We start from the raw sequence: 25,199 nt of genomic DNA, 5'->3' as shown, positions 1-25,199 counted from the left end.
ATTAAGACATAATCTCAAACAAAAATTGTTGCTATTGCTGAAGTTTATTTTAACATATGGTCAACTGAGCCTAAGAAAAACATGTAAAATACATTTTAATGTGCTATTCTTGCCTAATGGTCTTTATAATTTTTTTAATGTGCTATATATATTTATACATTCCAAACATTTGGGGGGTGCACATTAAAAAATTATATCAGTCACAAGTTGACTGTTAAAGAAGAAAGTACTGTGGTCCCTTTGTATTAGTCTAAAACCACGAGTGTTGTATTAATTTTCAATAGGTAAAAGGTAATTTGTGGTTTCATAAATTCTGTTCAAGACACAGTAATTCTTACCTGGTCACAGCTGTCAGACATTGATAGGCTATACCGTGGTGATGGGTTTTTAAAACCAGAAACGGATGCCTTGTAAAAAACCTGAGGTATTTAAAAGGCTTAAAAATTCTTTCAGTCCAGAAAAAGACCAGCTGAAGCGCTGGCTGGGGTTAGATCCTTTCTTACAGTTCAATTAGGTACTGAAACACACTCCCAATATTGAGCACCAGAGTCAGCTCTGCTGTCTTTGATAAACCATCCGTGTACACAACTTTAAGCACACAATTTCCCACATAATCACAGATCTCAGGACCCCATTAACTGAAAACCATTTGCAGAACGAGCATCCCTGGGGTTTCCAGCTCCCTCATCCCATTTGCACACGCTATAAGGTGCGACCATCCTGCTTCTGCAAATGGGGAATGCTGTTTGCCTCCCCATTCCCAAATTATTCCCCCAGGCCTTAAAAAAGTGTCTGATGGTGGTGATCATCCCCACAAAAGTGAAGTGCAATAACACATCAGACCACCCTCGGGCTAGCACGGATAGAAAGCATTCCCTTTATCCAGGTTGTTCAGAGCTGCTCCCTCCGATGGAGGAACATCCATCCTGATGGGGGACTGGTGTGTCCCACCCAGCCAGAGGGATGCTGCTGTCCCAGCAGAGTGCAGCCCATGAAGAGAATCCACAGAGCAACCCAGGCTTCTCCAAGGAAGCAGCTGAGCTGCTGTGGCCCTCCAACCCTTCCCAGAATGGTTTCTCATCCATATGATGCAGGTACTGACCCAAACAAGGTGGCAATCATAGACTCACAAAATCATTTAGGTTGGAAAAGATCCTTAAGATCAAGTGCAACCATAAACGTGGCACAATTAGCCTTGTTCCTTTCATGATGCCATACGACCAGAACATGCCAGCCCTTCCCAGATGGAAGACGGGCTTCCAACTCATCAGCAACCATACCCAACCTGGAAAAAGCCCTTGTCACAAGCATGGACAAGGTGACACCAAAACACCTCTTCAACTGTCCCTTTTTCTCATGCTTGAAGGGACATGGCCCTAAATGTATTTATCCCCACGTGAAAGCCCACTCTGCAGAATTTAATTGGATAAATTCTAAAATATCAGCTTTGTTTCTTCACCAGTAAACCAGAAAGCCGCTCTCTCACATGTTTATTTGAAATAGGGATTTAGCAAGTATTTAATGCTCTCCTCTTAGCTACGGTTTCAGGCCAGGATTTAAGTATCTGCGTTAAAAGACGAATTTGAGTTTTAAACTGCAGTAAGCACATTCTAAAAATGGAATAAAATAATCAATTCCATGTGCAAATCTCTGCCCTCCTGGTAACCCTCCTGACCCAAATACAACCAATGCTCTGACCTGCCTGGGATGGTCCCTTCGCTGTCTGCTTAGAGAAAGAGAAGCCAAAGAGCCAAGATAGAAAACACTCCCTAATTTTTGCAGTTTTCAGCTATTTTCCTCAAAGGACAGATGGATGGGGAGGATGAACTCAGATCACTTGCAAAGGCCACACTGCACACACGCAGCATTCTTTATTCAGCATTTACATATTGACTCGCATCCTGTTTTGCTGTAAACCAAAACGTTACTTCAGTGCTGTCTGCAAAATAAGCAGATCTGGCGAAACACTTCAGCCACTGCATAACTCCCAGCCCAGCAGTTGCTCAATGGGGCTATTCATGGGCCCTGCACAGACTTTAATCCTTTGCGCACCGAGCGGTGCTGAGCCCTTTTCCTGGCTGCAATCCTGAGTTCCCGGCAGGAGACATTTTCACCTCTGCCCTCTGGCTTTATCTCCTCTCTTCGTGCTGCACATGATGCAACAGCAAAAAAATAAAAGGAAAAAAAAAAAAAAAGGAAAACCATACAGAAAGCAACGACTTTGATTTGTTTTCAGTGCTGGCCTGAAGGCAGCCATGGTTGAGCACAAGTAATGGGCAGCAAAGGATGGTATTGCTGATCCCAGCCTGGCTCACCATTACAGACACAGCAGAACTACTATTTTCTATATTTCTAGGACACCACTCATGCAGAAAACACTCAAGATTAACCTTACATCAGGTACAGGGTTATCATTTTCTAATACACCTTTTTTATTTCTATTTTTTTTTAAGAGAAAAGGAAGAATTATATAGCTTTTTACATCCAGTGAATCAAACTCCTTATAATTAGGGCTGCTCGTTTCCATGGTAACAAGGATCCAACTCTGTTTAACATGAAGTAAAAATAAAGAATAGCTCCATCCAGCTGTCGGTGTGGCCTGGGCACTTTCAAGCCAGTGATGGGATGGTGCTGCAGATGTGGTGGAGCTTGGAGCACCCAGGGCAGATCTGCTCTGCTCCCAGTGCCACCACACTGGAAGAGGGACACACACCGAAACACTCTTGTCTCCATCTGCCCAAAATCATGGACATGTAGACAGAAAATTCTACAGCCCTTCCCACTGGCGCCTGTGTCCCCTGCCCCAGGACTCCACCACCACCCTTCTTTCTGCAAGAGCAGCATCGCCCACACCCTTCCCCAAGGGTTACAGCCTCCTCTGTGATGACCTCACCTCTAATAATAACTTCCAGAATCCCATGGACTCCAGAGGAAAATAAACTCAAGTTATTTTTTCCTTCTACAGTCCTCTTATTTTAGGAATTTGATGTGGGTGTAAAAGAAAAAAAGACACACCTATCCTAGCTGGAATAAAGCTCTGTGGGTATGATGTGACTCTGGCAAGCACAAAAAAGTGAATCACAGGAGGATCTGCACCGACTTTCTAAAGCAGTAATTTGCCTGGGCCAGGCTTCCGTAACAGATGTTGCCGCTTATATATATATATATGTAATTTTGTATTGCTTTTTCAAATATATGAGGGGGGGGGGGGAAGAACCTTTAGCAATATAACAATCCTCCCTGGCACACACATCTGTAATGCTGGAGATGAACACACGCAAAAATAAAATGCACAACAAATGCCTGCTGGTGTGGAGTGGCGGGTGCCCCGTGGGCAGCTGCCCATCTGCCGAGGATGCGGCTCCCCAGCATCGCTGCAGACCTCAGCCCGGGCAAAACAGGGAGGATCGTACCAAAAGCGGGTGCTAACTGACCATGTGGGTACGGCCTCGGTGTCACACCGCCTGCACTGTGCCTTGAGCTCCACGAGAGCCACGTGCAACTGGAAATCTGTGACTTTCTCCATCAGCTTGCAGCAGATAATGACAACATCACCTGCCCAAGCCCGACTTGATTTTGCTAATCAATGAGCGCTAAAGAAGGGAGCTGGTTGGAAAAGGCTTTGTGTGTGTGGAGTTCCGTGGGGGAAAAAAAGGAATTTTCTATTATAATTTCAATGCTGACATTTTGAACAAACAAGCCCTTTGCTTTTGCCCCCCTTTCTTGGAGATGTCACGGCACACACACCTGGAGCAGGGCTCCAGGCTTCACCAGGACAGACACAGGGGAGGCAGCATCTCCCACAGAGCAGATTGGTCCCTGGGGACCAAGTCCCTTACAGAGAAGCAGGGTAGAAAAAAAGACTGAAAATAGAAGCTTGTTACAGAAAGTCACCGAGACCTGGGCACCTGGAAAGCTGAGGTGTCCAAAGCCCAAAAGTAACTTCTACAAAATCTGAACCTGGTTATTTTCTGGATGGCTTCTTGCTCTCCTCCTGCTTCTGGTAATCCAGTGCCAAAGTATGTCTAGATAGCAGCTAAAGGGACATGGTCAGTAGGACAGCCCCTCTCGCCCACAGCTAGACTTTGTGCACCCCATATAATGTGGAGGAAGCTCCCAGCCTCCATCTGTCACCTAAGTCTGAGAGATCATTTCCAGTCAAAGCACCACGGACTCCTGCAGCCCTTGATATGTCGAACTCCAGTGCCAGATGTCAGGTCAGAGTCGTTCATGCAGTCAAAAAACCTGGTTACATCCACAAATCATCCGAGCTAACAGGATGTCTCTTGAACAAAACAAACCCAATTATTTGCACAACATTGGACAGGGGGTTGTTCATTTCTGCAGAAGAATGCCTGTGATGTTTAAACACTTTCCAAGAAAAACCCTTTCCTTTTCTCACTTTACATTGAACCACATAGCTTTTTCCTTATCAATTAGGAATCTTAATTACAGATAAACTGATGACAGAACCAGTTTGGCTGAGTAAATCTGCAACTGCTGCTATACTTTAAGCCAAAAGGGAAACAGAAATTACTTGCTTGAGCTTCCAAGTACTGCTTTGAGAAGAAACGTGGCTGTCAGTGCAGCCCTGGTACTGGCATGGACCTGTGGGCAGCCTGGGAAGGTCTTTCCTTCTCCCTCCCCTGTTTCCCCACATGGATGACATGCCCTCAGCCAAGGAAACTAACTGGGTTCCAAGTAACCCAACCAAGGTGGTCTCCCATGCAGGGGCACCAAGCCACAGCAAATGATGCTGTGGATGCCCAAAGTCCATGTGGGCTCAAAGGGAGAACAGATAACTCACAGGACAGAAAGGCACCCGGGGACACTGAATACTTAGAAATCACATTAGCTTAGAAAGTCATTGAACTGAAAATCCTTCAGGTGTGGGAGAGCATCGGAGAGCCAGTCACACTGCTCTCCTCTCCCCAGCTCTGTCGCAAACCCTCCCATTTACCCGGCTCCTCCTCTCCACTCTCAGGTTGTGTTCAGCTTCACATTCCAAGAACCAGAGCATCCTGAAACCACCAAATTACTGTATGCTTGTCTGTTTTTTCAGTTGAAAAAATAGAAATGCTGCATTTGAGGAGTCATTCCTTTTGCATCCAGACACTCTTCAGACCTGTTTCCCTCCCCTCTGCCTCCCCTTCACTGCCCAAGGAAGTTTTACCAAGGAAGTTTTTCCAACCCAAGCCTAATGTTACATAAAGTTCAAATTCATGGGACACTTTACATAAACCCAGCAGGAACATAATGTGGCATGAGGCATTTTTGCAAAATCCACTTTGGAAATCCACAGAGGTGCTTACAAAGACTTCTACCCCAATCAAAGTGATTTATATTTTTCACGAGTGAGCAATTTGCTTACTAGGAAAGAGACAAATTTAATTTTTAATTTGATCTCCATCAAAACAATATTTTCTTGTTGCTATGACAGCTGAGAGGAAAACCTCTTCCCTCAGCAAGAGCCAGCTAACAGCACTGCCACACGCCCCCCCCGCAGCAGCTCGGGGAGGGAACACAGCCATGTGCATCATTTTTGGCTCTCAATGTCTCTGATTTGATGGGATTTTTTCAAAGGACATTCTGAAGCCAAGAAGTAGAAAGTGCCTTTGGAGAGACCAAGGGAGAAGAGCTACGAAACATGGGAGCCTCATAACGCCTGTGGGACTGTGAACTCTCTGAATCCCAGTGGATCATTCCAGGGACCCTCTGTGTTTCACACCAGCCTCCGAGGACCAGCTGCCCTGCACCATAACTCGAGCTGCACCTCTAATCCAAGATGCACAATGCTGGGAGGGGAAAAAAAGACATCTGCTGACCATCAGTAGATATGGCAAGAGTCCAACAACAATAACAGAAAGGACTTAAATACATAACCGTTTCTTTTCCTTCCACTTCTCCTCCATGGCTACCAGCCTTGCAGTACTGAAGAAGTGCCCTGATGAATAAATATCTTCTTTCCCTTAGCAACAGTTAGCAACAGAGTCAAGGTTTTTTTGCCTTGCTCGAAAGAAACACATCTCAAACTAACACAGATGATTTAAACGGCAATAAATATAGGACGTGGGTGTAATCAAAAATCGCTGAAACGCAAATCGCACTTTTTAGCCTGGGTTATTTTAAAGCACAAGCAGAGCTGCCAGTGATCTGTAGAAAGAGCATGGAGAGGGCTAGAGGGGAAAGGAAAAATGCAGCAAGATTTTGGAGGAGGACAGAGAGATACTGTCCATTCCTCCTGAGTAAAGCCCAGGCCAGGAAAAGCGATGATACTCCGACGTTTGCTTTCAGCCTTTAGTACAATTTGAGTTTCTGCAGCAGATTTCTCTTTCTACAAACTGCAAAGGTCGCATATACTCAAAAATCTGTTAAATGCATAACCCCAGCTCACAGCAAATGTATTCTTTTCACGGCTCTATTCCTTTAACAGTTCATTTAAGACGTCTGCCTTGCATTTTTCCATTTGGTGTTGGGAAAATGTTTTCTTTCACCTGGCACGGAGCCCAATTCAACAGAAAAAGAAAGCCCTCCCCGTTTCCATGGGGCCCTGCAGTATAAGACATTGCACTGATTTTATCCTTAACTGGGCTACTTTCGGCTCTGCCATCAGGTATTTCAGCCCTTTCCCTTTTGCACAGGCTCTTTTACTCCTCTGTCATTAGCAGGATAAGTTAATCCTTTGCTGGTTCCTTGATGCTACCAGCAAGGGCAATCCCCTACCACCGCCTCTGCTCCTCCCAGTGTTGTTGTCACCCTCCCCATCACCGCAATCCATGAGAGCCCTCTCCCTGCAGCCCTTCCCCATCTCACCTCCTCAAGCCTTGGTCCCAAAGAATGCAAACCTCTGCTGCCACCATCCCAGCAAAGCACTAAGAGACAGAATTCTAGCTGGGCTTTTGGTGACACCTCACTGTTCTTTCTCCACAAAGAGAAATATTCATGATTTCCATACAATTCACATGCCTTAAACATCAATGAATCACAGCCAGACCACAGAACATAGCCTGGTTTTTACCAAGACCTGAACAAAGCCAAATACCACTAACTGCAAACCAAAACCATGGCATGGTCCTGCTGATACCGCTCTGCTGGAAGGTAGCTGGAGTGTCCTGGGGTTCCACAGGGAAAAGCAGCTCTTGGGAACGCCTGGCTCCTGGGGATACATGGGGAACGGCAGAGAGATGGTGATGGAGCCAGGCAGCTCCAACACATCCTGATTTGATTTCTCTAGAGAGCCAGAGAGGTAACAGCATTTGGTTCCTGCTGAGTTTTTCAGGATAAAAAAATTGATTCAATTTTTTTTATTTATTTTAAACTGAAGCTGGAGATGGCAGAAGGCAATTCTGCAGCTGAGGAAGCCCAGCTCCCTGGCTAACACTGTGTAATGCCACATTTCCTTCTTCATCCTGTTCTATTCCAACAATTGGAAACCTATCAGGTGCTTTTCTCTAATTACATATCAACTTCAGGAAAGAAAAAGTCCTCTACTTGGTGGTGAACTGAGGAATGATTCCCATCTCATACACTGTCAGGACACTGTGCTGTAATGCACGTCATAAGGCCATGCCATATGGATTTGTAGCTAAAATGACTCAGTAGAATGAGTCGACTGAGAATTGGGCTGCTACGTCTTTTTCTGTTATACGTAGATGTCTAAATCCCTAAGCCTGAAGTGAAATAATTTAGAAGCTCCAGGTAGAAAAGATCTGCTCCCAAATCCTCATCACTTTTCAATCCCAGTCTCCAACACATTATACTCTTTCTGCATTTAATGTGCCCTTAAGGTGGGGATTAGGTAGGCATTTGATTACGTCTTTTATGTTTATAGCAATTCATTTCCAAACCTTTACAAACTTTAATTAAACGCTACATTTTTTATCACCTCGTCCTGAATTGAGTGAGAGCAGCACAGAAAAATCTGTCCTCAAACAAAATTTACATTTCTAAAGCACCTTTTTCTGTGCAAGCACCTTGGGGCTACTGCATAAAATCATCCTGAGCTGCCTTAAGATGTATCAGCGCAGACATCAAAGCAGCTCTAATACCCAGCCTCACGCAGACCCGCAGACAGCTGAGATCACTGTGTTCGCAAGCACGAAATAAAACAGCTCCTGCCAAAACCAACCATCGATCCCCTCAAGAGGTGGCCGTGGGGAAAAGCAAGAGCAGCAGCCAAGCTCCAGCAGTGAAAACCAACCTTTGCCTTGGAGAAAGCCCACGGGAAGGGGCCTGGTAGCCAAAAGCGTGGCAACTTCATCCAATCCCGCAGTGCCTTCGAGCATCACTGTCCATGAGAGGAGACACCGTTGCGTTCCCAAGAAGCTAAAGGGGAGCTGAGCATTCCCAGTGAGGAGAAGAGCTCCTCACAGCCAGCTCCCCAAAGCTGGGAATGACCAAACCATCTCCTAAAGTAACCACCCCCTCAACTGTAAAGAATTCCAGTGACTGGGGAATGTAATGCCATTGCCCTAAAATCTGGACTCTTCTCTTAAGAGCTGGCTGCAGCTGGGGTCACCCCATCCCTATCTCATTGTCTCTGTAGTCATTTCCCAGAGGTCTCACAACCCAAAATTTCTCTCTTTTCAGCATTTAGGACCTGAGAAATTGGTTTTAAAGCCAAATTTTAACTGCAGATTGGAAATTAGGAATCTGGTCCATTTTAAAGTCTGGGTGCAGCAGAAACCATTCTCAAGAGCTGTCAGATCAAAAAGCCATGGATCTCGTAAGATTAGCTAGGCTCTGCAGTTTTGCCCTTTGGGACCAAGACAGAAGAATGATATCAAATCTTTATCAATCCTGAAACTCAAGCCTGGCTTGAACACCAGCACATCTCTGCAGCCCAGTGGAATAAATTCAGACTGCACAAGGAGAATACTAAAAAAGGTTCAGTTAAAAATCTCACAGGTCGAGTAGCATCAAGGTCGAAGCTGCAGACACTCCTGTGCACAGATACACAAAACACTAAAACAATAGCAAAATCCTTGTTTTCTGCTTTCCTGTAACTCCCTGCCTGTCCCTCCAACAATAGGAAGGGGTTCAGCATCCAAGGATGCTGTGCCCCCATTTGCTGCCTCCCCATCCTACAGGCTCCTGGGTGCCATGGGCAGAGGAGATCTCTGCAGCTGTGGACAGTGCTACCCGAGTTGGCAGGGCACCCCAGCTCCCTGTGCCACAGCCAGCTTCAGACCTTTTAAACAGCTTGGGGGGGATTTAAATCATTGATCAGCCCTGAGCTTGCCCTCTGTGCCCGGCTGAAATTTCACTCCCTGGGTTACCATGGTTGGAAGCACCGCGCGAGCGCAGAGCGTCCCGCTCGGCAAACTCACTCACTGCTCACATCCAAACAGCTCCACTTTTCCTGGATCACGCTGAGGCATTTCCCAGCAATAACTATGGTCAGGCCAAATTTTGGCCTTCTAGCTGCAGTTGTTGCCATCAAAGAGCATTGAGAAGATGTAAAGCTGTGTTTTACCTCGCCTGGAACGTCCTGCAAAGGCCAGACGGCTTTTATTCGAAGGTTGTTATCACAGGTCACTGAAGATCACTTTCCCAGCCCCTGGGAAATTCACTACATGACTTCCCCAGGTTAAGATTTCACTCCAAACTTGAAAGGTTCAGGCCAAAAGCAAAGTTTAGGCAGTTGCTGCTTATGCTTGAAGGAGAGGCTGGAGCAGGAAGCCAGCGTTCAGCAGCACAAGCAGCCCTGCAAAATTTTACAAGACACAACCCTCGCGTTAGAGGATCCATTTCTTTCTTCATAAAATATATTGGGCCTTTCCACAAACTCCTTTTATTGGTGCATTTGGCTACTCACTCCTTTTATGAACTACTCAAGCTCCTGGATCATCTGGAAAAGCTGAGGAAGACGGCAGAGTTGACCACAATGACGTGCCAGCCATCCCTAACAACCTCCTCTGCTACCATGGCTCGGGCACTGTGCGTGGGAGCAAGGAAGGGAAAAGCCAGCAGACAGGGCAGCTGGATTTCATCACCTGAAAGGAAGCATACATCATCTTTTTAACCCATTTCTTCTCAATGCCTACAAGGTTTTCGGAGTCCCAAAGTTGAGATAAATCCCGCAAGCCCAGGTGTCTTTGTGCCTTTCACCTCAGCCCAAAATCCACTTGGCAGCAAACAAGCAGTTAAGACGGGGATTTTCTTTTTAACCAGCCTCCTACATATCTTCCATGGGGGTCCTTTAATGGATCCAGTTAAAGAGCAAGCTTGCATGGAGGTCCACATGCTAACATAACAACATATTTTAACTGTGTATTTAAATAGTTTAATTTCTATTGACATTGGCTAAGGTGAGTCCTAAGGCTTGCCAGTCTCCAGCATAAGGCTGGACAGCTCACCAGTGCAGCCTTTCAAGCTCTACATTGCCAAATCTTCTAACAACAACAACCTCCTGCAGAACATTTCATAACCATCATTTCCCAAGGAGCTGGGTGCCTGAGGCACTCAGTGTGCTAAGTCCAGTCTTTGTGGCACAGTCAGTACTGAAAAAAGACCACAAAAGCCTTACAAGAGAGGAAAAGCCAAGCAGCATGAGCAGATACATGCCTGGCTCTCCTTAGCTGCTCCTGCCCAAAAACCCAGAGCCAGCGGGGCAGAACCAGCCTCCTGTGCTCCAGGCTGTGGTGTTGCATTTTGCTTTTGGTCCCAATCCCAGACCTACAACACTTCATTCCCAGCAGTGTTCTCCCAGTACTTCCCAGCCCACCAGCCCAGGTAGGAGCACCTAACTGGTGGTGGCAGCATCATGTTGCTCTCACAGCACCAAAACACACAACGCAGGAATCACCATAATGGGACAAAACTCCCTTTCCCAGAGCTCAGCTCCGGCGAGACCCCCAGGAAAGCAATTATCCAGGCACATCAATATAACAGCATCTTTATCCTAGTGAGAAGGTGCTTCTCAGCACACAGGCCAGCTTGTACCCTTGAAATTATTCACATGTCATGCCTGAGCTGCACCAAGCCCTTGTGAAATAACCAGCAAAGGGTGAACACTGCTTGCGACAATCCCACAGAGAGGCTGCTTTAAGCCCTATAATAAGGAGCTCTGCTGCCCTCCCAAATAGCAGGGGCTACTTTTAAAAAACCTTACTATTGTAATCTTGGATTACTCTCCACCACCCAAATCCATTTCATCATAATTAGTGCCTATTATTATAAAGCCCCTCAGACATTTCCATATTCCTCTGAACGTCAGACTCCGCAGACACTCTGTAGCAAAATCCACCCAGCTGTGTATTTTGCATAAACTGGTTATCTTGAACCACATGCCCTCTCACTCTTGTTACCAGCCCCATATTTTATACAACAGCATTGACACTTCCAGCCTCCTGCAGAAGCCTTGCTTTGAGAGATTTATATTAAGCCCAATCCAAGCAGCTCACTGAGGTAGATAGAGGAAATCTGAATTCTTCTTGAATTAATGACTAAAACCTGAACATTCAGCACGGCATCATATGGTCTTACCAGAAAACACATCACCTGAAGCATGGCACAAAATCCAGCTGCCCAGAATGTTTTAACAGCACCCCATTGCAGCCAAAAGCTGATCACGGACTTGGCTTTGGAGTTCTTTATTCCATCTTAAAAGAAAGACAAGGTTCACTAAGAAACGCACCTTGGTAGTGTCTGTGCAATTAGCTACAGGGAAGATTAAAAAATAAAGTCCATTTCTGTTGGAAAAACCTTGTTACAGGAGATGAGGTCCCAATCTCCATGACCAATTAAGTACATGCCTCTGTACCTGCAGGATGGGGTCCCTCACTAGCAAGCAGGTCCTTCATCATCCAACTAACAATGCTCCAGCCAGCATCCAAGCCCTGCCACCTCACCCTGCTTTCTGCTCCAGCCACCAGCTCTGTATTTTAAGTTTCCTTACACAGATGATAACCTGTACAGTAGGGATAAGAACCATCTCAGTGACTTCCACAAGAGCCCTGCAACTCCACCCGCTCTGGTGGTGCTGAGAACAAGACCTCAGCACTGCAAACTCTAGCACAGAAACCCCCAAGTCCCCAGACGTGCTGTTTTTCTAGGCACAAGGACTCATAATTCTGCATTCCCCAATATTACCCATCTTTCAAGACCTTTCCTTGACTTGGGTGGTTCCCAGCATCCTAAGATGTCTCTAGACTTTGTGCCCTCAAGAGGAAGATGACGACTGCAACCCTTCACTACCTGGGGCCTCCCCATTTTTCCCCTCTCAGCACACTTCAGTCCCCTCCAAAGCTCAGTGTAACACCAGGCTGAGTATTAATCAACACAACATGCGCTTCATCCAACTTCAGCGACCACTACGAATATTTAAGTTTTATATTATGTGCTGGGATTATTTTTATACATATGCCACCCTGTGTCTTTTTATATACACACTCACACCCCTATATAAGCAAACACACACACAAGGGTATTTCATTTCTGCAAAATATAACGTAAGCACAGGAATTTTTTTTCCCCTTCAGGCAGCCGGATCAGCAGCTGCTCAGCACAGCAGCGATGCCGAGTGCCCTCTGCTGTACACGAGACAAATGCTTCTTTGTTTAAAAATGTTTTTTTAAATGCTGACAACTTTCCTTAGGACAAAATATTTATTAAAATTACACTTGATCATTTCAAGCACAACACGCAATACTGGTGCCACCAGATTTTCTCCTGTCAGACTGAAAGATTCGTGTTTCTCAAAAGCTGCATCAGCGGAAAGTAAATAAGTCTGGGCTGGAGTTGCACAGGGTACAATGTGAAAATGTTTTATTTATACATTTGAAAATAGCAAAGGGAAATCAGAACAAACAATATAGCTTTATTATTCAGGCATTTATCAGATAGCCTTCACACTTCAGCAAATCGCACATCTATTAGAGGTACAAGCTGAAACAGTCACGTGGCAACGTGAAATCATTTTTCTATTGTAAAGCAGCATTGTTCCTGCTACTGGAAGGAAAGATAATATTAAAACATATTCAAATATATGTATTTGAAACTGTTATACCTTGTAATAAATTATGCACTTGATATTAAAAATCCAAGCTACGCTGCACAAACCTGACTTTCAAATATTAACTTTTATTATCTTCTCACGTCCCAGCTCTTCTCAAACCTGACATTTAAAGGGGCTGCACTTTCAGCACGTGGCCTTTATGGCACCGAACGCAGACAATATGACAGGGTCACAGCTCTGTCAAGACCATTCCCACTGTTTGGCAGGTGAGAAGAGGAAAGGAATCAGCCTTGTCTCTGCCTCACTGTCTCTTCTTCAAATGTTGTGTAATTTTAAGCAAAAGTCTGACTCCTGTAGAGTTGGGTTGTTGCAGAAACAGGGACTAAACCATCATGCAAAGAGTCAGGACAAGACACAGAGTCCAGCAGCATCTCTGCTCTGGGGTCCACCTCCACCCAAGGCAGATGGGTCAAAGACCAGCCAGGTCTTCCTCCCCTTGAGCAAACCCTGCCACAACAAGCACCCGATGGTGTGGGGAGGTCGGAGCAGCACTGCCTGATATGCAAGCACCAAAATCCCAGTTACTGGCACCACAGTGTATTTTTTCCTCCCTGTGTCACACTCCCACAGAAGGAGACATCTTTTTTTAACCTGTCTCTGTGCAACACCTCGGCTCTGCAAGCAGGGCCCATCTGCTCTCCAGAGCTCCATGGGCACACCTCCACAGGGCCCTGGGAGGGCGGGAGGGGGCCGGTGGGGTCAGAGCACCCATGGGTGCTGTCTCCAGATGCCCAGGCCCCCAGGTGCTCCCATACAGCCACCCTGTCCCCATCAGTCCACGAGCTGGTTGCTCATGGGAACCAGAACAACTGGTTCCCCATCCCTTCCAGTGACTCACTGCAAAGCCTCTCCATTTCCAGCATTTGTATTCGCCTCACAGCTTGGATTTCCTAGAGGAGGCACTACCCAGGAAAACAAGCCTCCTCGTACGCCCTCCTGTAAAAATGTGTCCACGTGAAGCTGACCAAAAATATTCCAGTTTATTTTTTTAAACAAAATCTTATACCAGCATTTTTTTCCCTCCCAACAAAGCGCTGTGGTTTTTTATAACTTTTCATCTTGCTCTTCTCAGTGATTCTTGTCCTAGATTCCCCGTCTTGGTTGAAGGCCAAGCATCACTAGCTGAGCCAGAGGGAATATAAAAGCATCTTTCTAAGACACTATAGAAAAGAAGAATTGGACCCTGGGAGCCAATTCACTTTTATGCCTTGGGTATTTAAGGATCAAACACGCATTTGTGAGCTGACACAAGGTAAAAAGGTGGCTTTAAGGCTTTATGGCATATAAAGAAGCCTCTGAAGGCATCTTTTTACCAACTAGAGTGCAAGAGAAAACCAGGAGCAGCAACACATCCCTTGGGGACAGCTGGTCACTCGTGGTGGCACCAAGGGCACTGAGCACTTGCAACCACTGCTCTGCTTGCAGAGCAAACAGCTGAAGGCAAGGAAACAGGAACCATCCAAGACACGCTAAGGAGGTTTCCTATGGTTACTGCTGCCATGGAAATACTTTTTTGTTGGCTTGATCTAAATAATCTCTGGCTCCTTGGCTGCAGTACACTTCCTGCAAGGTTGGGTTGGATCCTTAGACCTGCACCCCGTACTGGAGCGCAACCACACTGAGTACCAGCCGCCTGCAAGCTGGTCCAGGAGTATCTCAAACCCGAGCTGCTTGGGGCTTTCCTCCAGGCTCCCCGGAGCCCATGGCCTGGTTTCAAGCAGAAGAGGAGGAAAGAAAGTGGAGGGAGGGGAAAAGACATCCTTTACTAATTGCTCACAGCTGTGTCCGAGCAGCTCCCACTTCAGCTGCCAGGAGCTGCAGACTCCTGCTCTCCCCAACAGGCTCCGAGCAAAAGAAACCCCTCACGGGGAGAGGGACTCTCCATCCATCCACAGGCTCTGCATAGGGATTTCAATAATTATATTTATACACTCCCCTTATCAGCAAGAGCAGCCATTATGTCTTTTATCACTGCAGCAGCAGCATCCACACAAGGGCAATTGATAGGGGATGAAATATCTGCTGCGATGGCTGAGTACAAAGTGCCTCCCTCTGCGGCGAGAACAGTAATTGTCACACTGAGCTCTCAAAGTGTTAAGCTCTGGTATCACGGTCCTGTGAATGAGCAAAGAGCCACACATGGGAAGAAACAGCCTCTCCAGCAGCGAAGAGAAGCACCCTGAATCCTCTATGCACCTCTTGGCCCAAGCACCGCTGAACCCGAGACAGGCCCTGACCATCACGGCTGCCACTGATGCGTGTCCAGGGCCCACGAGAAAAGCGCTCTTCACAGCCATGCTTATGAGGCTTACCCCGAAATTTTCCTCACGTCTGACAATTCTGCTAATGTTACAAATTCCTCCAACATTAGATAGTGACCGCAGCGATCGGGAAGAGTCTGGCTTTCCCCCCCGCCGCCACAGCCGGGAGATTATTCATTGGAGAAAAAAAGCAAATATCCAAATGAGCATCACAAATTGCAAAACCAGCTGCCAAAGGTCTCAGCTGATACTATCAGCCATCCTTAAGCTTGGTGATAGACTTACAAGCCAGACAATGAAAACGCAATTGATTATTTGAAGAGTGACTCACTGGTGTTATAAGGATGGATTACAGGGCGGGGGTTGTGTGGGGGGGGACCGTCTTTTAAAAAACCTAAAAGACTGCAGATTGACTGTTTAAATGCAAACAGAAAGGGAACAAAACCAAAGAAAAAACTCTTGAAGGCACTAAACAGACCTCCACAGCCGAGAGCAACAAAGAGGAGGGCAGTGCTCGGTGGGAGTCAGCTGAATAGCTGCGCCCAGGCCCCCTCCAGCTGGGGATCCCGGGTATCACCACGTATCCAACCAAACTGGCGACTGGGAGCTTTCTCTTTCATGCCACACCATGCTGGTGACAAAGGTCTGTTGCAAACCTTCTATTAAGGGAGTTTTCCTCCCCACTGAACCCGTGCCACACGCTCCAGGCGGGCGATCGCAGCCACCCGAGCACAGCAGCGCCAGGGCTCCAGCAGGACACATCCTAGGAGGAGAGTGGACTCAGTGAATTCCTCAGGGAGACAGTGAGGAGGGCCAAGAGCGCTGCGGCTACGGCAGGGAAGGAAAATTCAGTAAGTGGATAGGGATGCCAGCCCACCTTTGCCTGTCACGACTCTTCATCTCCCACCTCCTCCCTCTCATCAGTCCAGCAGAGGTTTCAACAAGTGATTTAACTCATTTCCCTGGGCTTGGGTGGATGCACAGGGGTCTCAGGAGCTGTTAAATCAGTTCACCACGTCCCACTAAATCACAGCCTACACAGCTCCCAAATCCATAACTGCAGTCTCCAGCACTGACAGATGTCTGCTTGAAGGAGATCCCCACTGCAAGCCAATCCATCCTGCTCCTGAGATTTTTGGGTCTCTCTCGGGCAAATCCATCTTGAAAGGCTCTGTGAGTAAACTGTGCTTTGCCAGTGTCTGGCAGTGCAAGCCCATGGCTGAGGCACCAAGAAAGTGCTTCCTGGCCACCATTCTGCCTTTGGGATTGCAAAACCCACTCACTCACACAAGGCAGGTAATAACACCCCTCTCTTTGCGTACCAAGAATCAGCTGTAGTCATTTTCCAAAAAAAAACTCAGTGCAAAAAAACCTCACCAACCTTTAAAATTATTTGTTTACAAGTAAAATATCAGGTAAACACAGAACTCACTGTTAGTCTGCTCTGCTCCCTCCATTACCAGTGTCATTCACAATCACTCCAGAAACAGAATAACCCCCCCCAAACCAGCCCAAATCCCTCAACAGCTTATTAGTGGTTTTTCAACCCATTCATAAAACTAGAATTGCACAAGGCCACTTCAGAACAGATAGAAAGTGCACCCACACTGCCCGTTCTCCAGGAGAAATTCTGCTTTTCTGGCTTTTGCCAGCAGCTCAGTGGCAATGGAGCAGGGCAAGGCAGCTCCAGTTAGAGCAGCTGCAGAGCAGGGCTCCGTGCTCAGCTGAAATTCAATCAACAAGTGTCTCAAACTCCTTTGAGTTCTTCCAATACAATCCTGAGTGGCTTGTAAAGGACTTCAAACAGGCTCCCCGGGTTTGCCCGGAAACAAGCACATACCTCACCTGCTCTTTTGTACATCGCATACAAAAAAATTAAAGAATTTATTTTAGGCTTTTTGCCAGGGACAATACTGCCCCCGATACTGTAATGCTCTGATAATGTGGATATCATGTCTCTCAGCCAACACAAACAGGATACCTTATCAGTCTCGGCTGTTTTAAGTGCTGTTTCAGCAGCAGGGCATGAAGGAATGGAACGGACAAGCCCGAAAAAATGGTTGGGAGTTCCTTAAATGCAACTGTACACTCAACATTAGGAAGAGACTGTCCCAGGGCAGGACAACACTGATCCCTACACCACACCCACCCAAATTTCCATCCCAATGGCCCAGCTGCCCCTTGGCAAAGACACTCTGGGAACAGTGGGATCTGCACAAGCATCACTAGTTACCCTATTCTGTCCCTACCACCCTACGGGGGTGGAAAACTCAAAGAAAAAGTAGACCTGGTTTTCCAAACACTTACACAAGTGTTTAACCTCGCAGGTGTGAGTAAATAGGACAGCTGAAGTCATTGATGCCAAGCTAAGTGCACACTCCAGCATCCCCCCCGAGCTGAGCCTCAGTGCACACAGCAGCCACCCCCACCAAACCACCCCACCCAAACCAGCACAGGGGCTGAAGGACACGGACTCTGTCACTGAGTAACCTGGCAGGGAGCGGCTTCTCCTTTCTGAACTGCTTAAGACCAAATAAATACAACAAAAAATACTGTGAAAAACAAACTAATGAAACCAACCCTTCTGTGAAAGGCTTTAGAATCAGCAGACACGACGAACCTTTGATTTTTTTTTTGCATCCCCTACACCATGATGGCAGTATCCTTGGGAGGTAGGTGAGTCCTGCCTACCCCTGGGGACAGGCACAGGTCCCCTAGGGACAGCAGCTCACTTGGCCCCTCTGCAGTCCCCCAGGGACTCACCTCAGGAGTGCTGTGATGGATAAGCACCAGGATGGACCCGCACTGCCTGAATTTTGCCTATTTCAGCAGGTTCTCCATTGCAAAATGACAAATTTGCTAAAACCCACCAGGCCAGCACAATTCACTGTGGCAGCCCTAGCCCATTCAAGATAAGATATTGCTATTCTCACATCTCCAAAGCCTTTCAAATAAACATGCAAGGAAGTGTGGAATATCTGAATCCTAAAGGAGAGAGGCACAAAGCCTGTTATTCATGAAAGGGAGCGTGTGTGTGAAAGACACATAACCTATGAAAAATGCTGAAAACATATGGAAGCAATAATCTGTACTTTTTTTTTTTTTTTTTTTTGGAAGTAGAAACAAATGCTTCAGAACTCGGTGTTATTCGTTCATGTGCCGCGTTACAAATATTATCGTTTCTGCTCTCTGGATGAGGAACGAGGCATCAAACTGGAGACCCAAAGGCACCTGGGATGTGTATGGGAGCCCTCCCGAGCAGGGCCAGTGCTGGGGGAATGCAGAGCAGGCTGCAAACACACCGAGTTCCTTGGTGCTCGCCACGCACGAGCACCCGACCTCTGCAGCGCTGGGCACTGGACAAACACAAGGAGGAAACAAACATCCACTGCCACGAGCAACTCCCTGCCTACAGTCAACAAGGCAGAGAAGGGAGTTACACAGTGACTTATTGTCACCATCACCCAGCAACCTCAAACATGCCAGCAGCAACCTCTCTGTGGGTCACCGTCTCACAGCACGCGTCTCTTTTTCCTTGCCCGTAGGTTTTTGTGATCCAGTGGTCAATCACTACACCCCTTGGGTTGATCACTTGGGATCTCCAGGTGGATCTCTCCTGAGAAGCTGAAAAGTTTATCCTTGCAGATGCTCTCTGATCCGACAAGGCTGGATGAGACGAGACTTCAGTGGGACTGACCGCAGTAGAATTTAGTGAGATGCCGAGTTATGGAAATAAATAAATGCTCAAAACATTTCTATGCATCAAAACCTGTTAATATGAAATATTACTGAATATTAAGTCAAGTCACATAAATTTGCCTTGGAAGATAAGGGCCAGGCACGATGTTCTGTACAAACACACACCACTGATGTTAAGACCACGACGTGTGACGGCAACACATGAAGAGAAGCAGATTTCTTCCCCGGCAAAACGTGATTCCAAGGGACAAAGATTACACAACACATGCAAGGAAAAAGATATTCCAAGAAAAGATGTAAAACATAATCTCACACTGAAACTAAAGGCAAAGACTGATTTGCCAGGGTTTTATGTCATGTTTATTACCGCTTTTTAAATGCTTCTGCAAACCAGAGGAATAACTATGGCAACAAAGACTTCTCCAAAGGTTTTCAGGCACTATTTTTAAATTTGTCTTCTCTGTCGCAGCATCCGAAAGCTGTGATAGAAAACCTCAGAAAACCGGCCGTATGCCACTGCCTCTGCAGGCTTAGCAAACCAGGTGGTACCTCCCCCCTCCTCAAACCAGAGCTCAAATAGCACCCTGAGATCTGGGTGTGCTGCATCTGTGCTTTTAGCTGGTCGTTCTGGGGAAGGCAGAGAGCGGGGAACCGCGAGGTCTGTTGAATTGCAGGAGTGTGGCTTTTGCAAGGCTTTCTCAAGGAGCAAACCAACCATGGCTCCATGTGCTAAACACATGCCAATCTCCCAACACGAAGGATTCGCTATTTTAACCACAGCATTAAGGCTGTAATTTTACTTCACCCAGAGTAAATCTGAAATTAGTTCTTCACAGTAAGCTTAACAGCAGCAAAAGCCAAGCATTTGTCACCTTTAAGGTTTGCATATTCACACTAATTGCACCAGGACTAGGTTATAAATTCCCTTCCCTCCTCCTGGACCACCTCCCTGGAAGGCTTTTCTCTGCAAGACATTATGCAAAAGACACTCCTAATGGCTATTCATTCACCAAACTCCAGTGACAGCTTTATTTAATGCCAAAGCTTGTTAACAAGCTGAATGGCACACAGTTTAATGTAATGCAGATCTGATTAGAAAACAGCAACGGGGCTCCTAAGGAGTTCAATTTTTATTGAATTTGATTTCCTTTTTTCCTCACAAAGCCATCGACCTGTATTAATGAGGATTTGGTTATGTACACCCCATTTCCATCCTCAAGACCGCAGCCCACACAGATGAATTCAGTCCTTATGCACTTTGCTGACAATCCACCACAGCAGAAGGCAGTGAGAAAAGAGGAGAGGAAGGAGCCGTTTTGCTGCTCAGGCCACGAGAAACTGGTGCTTTTACTGGTTCTAGTTTGATAGCAGCATCTTTGCAGACTTCACACCCAAGGAGGGTGGAATTCAATCTTCAGTCTTTTCAGACAAACCACGTACCTCCTCCTCTTTGGGGCTAAATGATTTAAAACCGAAAATTGAATTTCTGCCTTACAATAAGAGGCAGAGATCTGTGGCACTCAGGAGAAAGCTCTGAGGGCGTAAAACGCAGGGCTCCAGTTTAACTGAGGTGTTTTCAATTCCTCGCTTCCACCAAAATAGCATTAAATATGCTGACACTGCTACAGGATAATTCACCCACTACCCTGAATATGAGATTATAATTTCAGAGCAAAATTACTAAAATTCAAAAACAAACTTCAAAAACCAGGGACATTATTTAATTACTTAACAGTTCCCTTTCATCTTGCTTTTGCACATCACCTGCAGTACAGAGACCAGGTTTATTCTGAAAACAGTTCTGCAGAATACAATTTATTTTCAAGAGGTTTCCCTGGCTCAGGAGGCATGTCTGTGCTTCCAGGAATGATAAATTCAACCAATACTCAAAGCCATCTCTGAGAAAAGTGGCTTTTAAGGGAACGTACAAGCACAGAAATCTTTGTCTAACAAAGCAATTTGCCTGCTGAATGGAGTGGCTGCACAGATCACACCTAAAATCACAGGTAAGTAGAAAATACACAGTCCAGCATAATTAGGCATAAGACAATGCCTATCTCAGCAATGGTTTCAGTGCCTGCAAGCTTACAAATTCTTTCTCCCTAAAGCGTATCACCAGTCGGCATCTTTGAAGCAAAATAGTCCCATTTACATTTATCAGCAAAACTCTGCTGTTAAAGGATTATAAAAAGCCTTACAAATCTCTAGCGGTTAATTGATCTGGATTTATATCCATAATCCGAGGATCTCCTTGCAAACCCTTGTTTCCTCCCAGTCTCACTCTGCACATTCAGGTGAGCAGCCCCAGCAGGCCCTGGCTACATCACCTCATGCACAGAGGGCACCAGCTCCTCAGTATGTTTTTGACCTGCAAAACTACGATGAATAATTTGCCTGCTTACCTATTCCTGGCATTAATAGACCACTGGCTAGTAAAAAATGAACATGCTTCCTCTCTATTGTGTTCTGGCAAATAGGTTGCCTTTATTTGGTTTAATTGCGTAATTACTCTTATATCAAGGCAATTAAATGGGAATGTGTGCAGGAGGGCTCTCAGCTCATGAAGTCCCAGCATAAGGTAATTTGGTGTAAGGTCTAACCTGCTCAGCAGGATGCAAACCCAGAGCACACAAGCAGCAGTGCCTGTGGGGGCTGACCCCACCCACAGCCAAAGGGTGCCCATCTTCTCCTGCCCTGGGGCAGGTAGAGAAAAGGCAGCTAGAACAATCCACGCTGTTTTAGCCAAAATCCTTGCCCATGTCTGGGGTCTCTGAGGAAAAGAGATGGCTATGGATGGTCCTGACAGGCTGGAGGCTCCTGCACACGGAGCTTGGCAGGATTGGGCCATGTGGCACAAAGTGCCAATGCAGAGGGCACAACCTGAAAAGAGCCACAACACCCCTCTCATCTACACTCCCCAAGTAGCTGGGTGTCCCTTCTGCTCGGTCGTTTGGCCTCCGATGGGGTGCTATCAAAATTCACTTAATTCTTCACAAGCCACTGCACAGTTGCACTCTGTGACATATCACAGCAGGAACCACAGCACCTCACAGAGTCCTTGGAGCAGGGTAGGAATACTGTTGGTGACCACAGCTTTTCTTCTCATCCTGCATTTGAAATTTCCCCTTGACACTTTTTGTGTTATAAAGCAACTCTGCAATGACACAAGGAAACCTGGGACAGCTCCAGAAAGCGTCCATAAGCCCTGAAAAGAAGACAACTCAGGGGTGACCTCATAAATCTATTAACACACATGTGGCAAATTCAGACCACTGGGAGGGTGTCAGGAGACCACATCTCCTGCAGCCCAGGAGGAAGGGACACCTTTAGTTCCTGAAGGTCTGAGCACCTGGATGTGCCATCAGCACCTGTGAAGGGCCAGTCTGGAGGACCACGGGCAACCCCACCCGAGCCCCACCCACCACTGTGCATCCCCCGGGGCAGACCTCAGCCTATGGAACCCATCCCACCACACCTTGGGGCAAATGCCACCAGGAAAGATGATTTGCAAGGCTGAACATTAAGATACAACTCAATGGGGATATATCAATCCCTCCCCACCTTGCTCTGAACCTGAGCTTTAAGCAGCTGAGGCTCTGAGAAGTAGGGCAGGGGCCAGGAGGAAAGCCAAGCACAGCAGACACTGGAGAAAAGGGTATACCCTGAAAAATAAGGTTAAAAGGTCGCCACAGGCTCCCTGGCCTACTAAGTCTGTGTACAGTTCCCAGAGCCCACAGCCCAGATTTAATATTGCCAAGTCCCAGATCACCCATCAGCAGAAACTCATTTCGAGGCAGAAGAACGAGGGGAGGGGAGAAGGGACTGACCCAGTATGAGGCCAGGGCTTGCTGCGCCTTGCAGGCACCGGCGCTGTCAAGTTTGTAAAGAGACACAGCAGAAGTAGCCAAAAATACTTGTTCATTCCTACACACCCCCATCCATTTCAAGAGCTAAATCTCTGCTTGGCATCACTGACAGGGGATAAATCCCGTCGCGGGGGAGGCAGGAGTTTCACGCAGTGGTTTGGTGCAAACCATCAGAACCCCTTCAGCCGCGTTTCTCTCTTCCCACCCCACCCAAATTGTCCCCGTCAGGTGAGGGCGGCTTCACCTCCCCCGGCATGACCCGGGGCAACAGAAGGAGCCCCTGACCGCAGTGGGGAGGCTGCGAGTTGGTAATTACCAAACCAGTTACCCCAGTCCCGCGTCTGGATCCTGCTGCACCCCGCACCAGCGGCCGCCACGGGCACACCTGCGGGGCACACCTGCGTGGGGCTGGAGAACCCACCCGTCCCTCCAGAACCCCCACCCCGGGTGCGCAACACGCTTAGGACTAAGACAAGCGCTCCCCCAAAAAAAGCCACACCTGCAGCCCGGATGCGCACAGAACTGGGGAGGGAACCACGAAACCCTGGGAAGAGAGAGGCTGGATGGGACCCACCGGGGTCCCGCTGCCCGCGGCAGCCGGGGCGATGGGCCGGGGGGTTCACGGGGGTCTCGCCGGGCCTTACCTCCACTTGTGCAGGGCGAAGCCCGGGCACTGGTCCCCGCAGGTGTTGCAGGGCTGGCCCCTCTCCGGCTCCCCCGACGCCGTCAGCTGCAACGAACCGCAGAGTCAGCGCCGGCTGCGGGACGGGGGGAGGATGGGGAGACAGGGAACACGCACCCAGGGGACAGGGGGCACGCTGGGGAAAGGGGCACCCGCACGGCTGAGAGAGGGCAGGGGAGGGGCTGGAGAGGGGGACGCTCCCAGGGAAAGGGGCACATGCGGGCGGCGGGGGCGGGCGGGGACCCGCACGGAACGGGCGGCGGGACGGAGCCACAGGTTGGAGCGGGGCGGGGCGGGGGGCGAAGAGGGAGAGAGAGAGAGAGGGAGGGAGAGAAAGAGAGAGAGACCCCTTCCACAACTCACCGAGCGGCTGGAGAGCCGCTTGCGGGAGCCGCGGCCGAACATGGCAGCGCTCCCCGCGCCGAGCCCAGCGCAGCCCAGCCCGAGTGCGCGGCAGAAGCGGCCGCCCCGGCCCGGCCCGGCCCGCCCCCGGCGGCCGCCCCTCCGCCGCTCCCGCCCCCTCACCCGCCCCTCGGCCCGCCAGGCACCGCCCCGGGAGGGCCCGGCTCCCCCCGCCCCGCATCGCCCCCGCTGTCATCGCCCCGCTCCCCCTGCTCTGCCCGCCGCCCTCGGGAGCACCGCGCCCGGACGGGGCTGTGCACAGCCAGACAGCTTAGCAAAGAACATGAGAGCTCCCGAAGGGCAGAGGTGCGATTTAGCAGGGCTGGAGGGGCAAACGCTGAGGTTACAGCTCTGAGCACGCTGCGCTGTTGCAGGGGGATTTTACTGGCACATGCACGGAGCAAACATCCTGGGTTCCTGCTGGGCTTCTGATCCCCTCCTCAAGGGCAACAGGTTTAGTCGACAAACACGAACAGGGTGAAGGAGGAACACAGTCACAGGAAATACATTTGCAGCCTGAGATGCTGGGCCAGGACACAAAGCACCTGTTACTGCCCCGGAGTTCATGGTCCCCCCAGAGCTACATATGGTCCAGCAGGGCTGGGATGTGTGAGACCGTGGGGTCAGGAGCCATGGGCCTGGGAGCTGTGGGGCTGGGATTCATGGAGCTGGGAGAGGTTGGGCAACTCATGCATCATCCTGCTCATACCCTGTACACAGTGCACTACAAAGGGATCATCACAGCCTGTACCCCTGGGGTCTGCAATCAAACAGCACATCTGGTGCAAGGCAGAGCAAAATGAACCATGGGGAGAGGGGAAGGAGCAAACATGCTTCACAGAGCACAGGGCTCCTCGGAAACTTGTCCCCAATGGCGCTGGAGCAGCTTCGCTATTAGCATTTCACAGCTTCACCCATGGTTGTGGTTGTTTGCAGATCCTACCAGCTTTTCCCCTCCTTCCCTGCCTCTTTGTTCCTTTGCCTTGCTGCCTCACAGGTGGTCAAAACCACAATGCTTTGATAATTCTTTTTTCCATTTAATCAATTCTCATTTTTGTCAATTCTTCACTTGTATCTTCCTGTCTAGGAGGCTGAAATGAGGCTGGGAGCTATGTAATTGTTATCTCTTACAGAGTCTCAGGCAAAAAGTTTCAGGGAGATTTTTGCTCTTTCCTCCCATACTCAGCTTTCTTAAAAAAAAAAAAAAACAAAAAACAAACCACAGAAAATTTTATCATGGAGAAAATTTTCTTTTTCACAGTCTTTTTTCA

At 47.9% G+C, this 25,199-nt stretch overlaps 1 protein-coding gene across 1 annotated transcript in view; it reads right to left on the bottom strand.

The window, feature by feature from the left end:
• The window catches only part of PRICKLE2 (prickle planar cell polarity protein 2), a 104,697-nt gene extending 80,721 nt beyond the window's left edge, over positions 1-23,976 (bottom strand). Inside the window, exons 1-2 of the mRNA XM_050312705.1 lie at positions 23,890-23,976; positions 23,489-23,574 (exon numbers count right to left, since the gene is read on the bottom strand). Coding sequence (XP_050168662.1) covers positions 23,489-23,574; positions 23,890-23,931 — 128 coding nt within the window. The 5' untranslated portion in view covers positions 23,932-23,976. The remainder of the gene's footprint in view (positions 1-23,488; positions 23,575-23,889) is intronic.
• Positions 23,977-25,199: the final 1,223 nt, after the last annotated feature.

This window comes from Myiozetetes cayanensis, unplaced genomic scaffold, assembly GCF_022539395.1.
Source record: "Myiozetetes cayanensis isolate MyiCay16 unplaced genomic scaffold, myiCay2020 scf18, whole genome shotgun sequence".
NCBI classification, from domain to species: Eukaryota; Metazoa; Chordata; class Aves; order Passeriformes; family Tyrannidae; genus Myiozetetes; species Myiozetetes cayanensis.
This window is presented reverse-complemented; position numbering and strand designations above follow the sequence as displayed.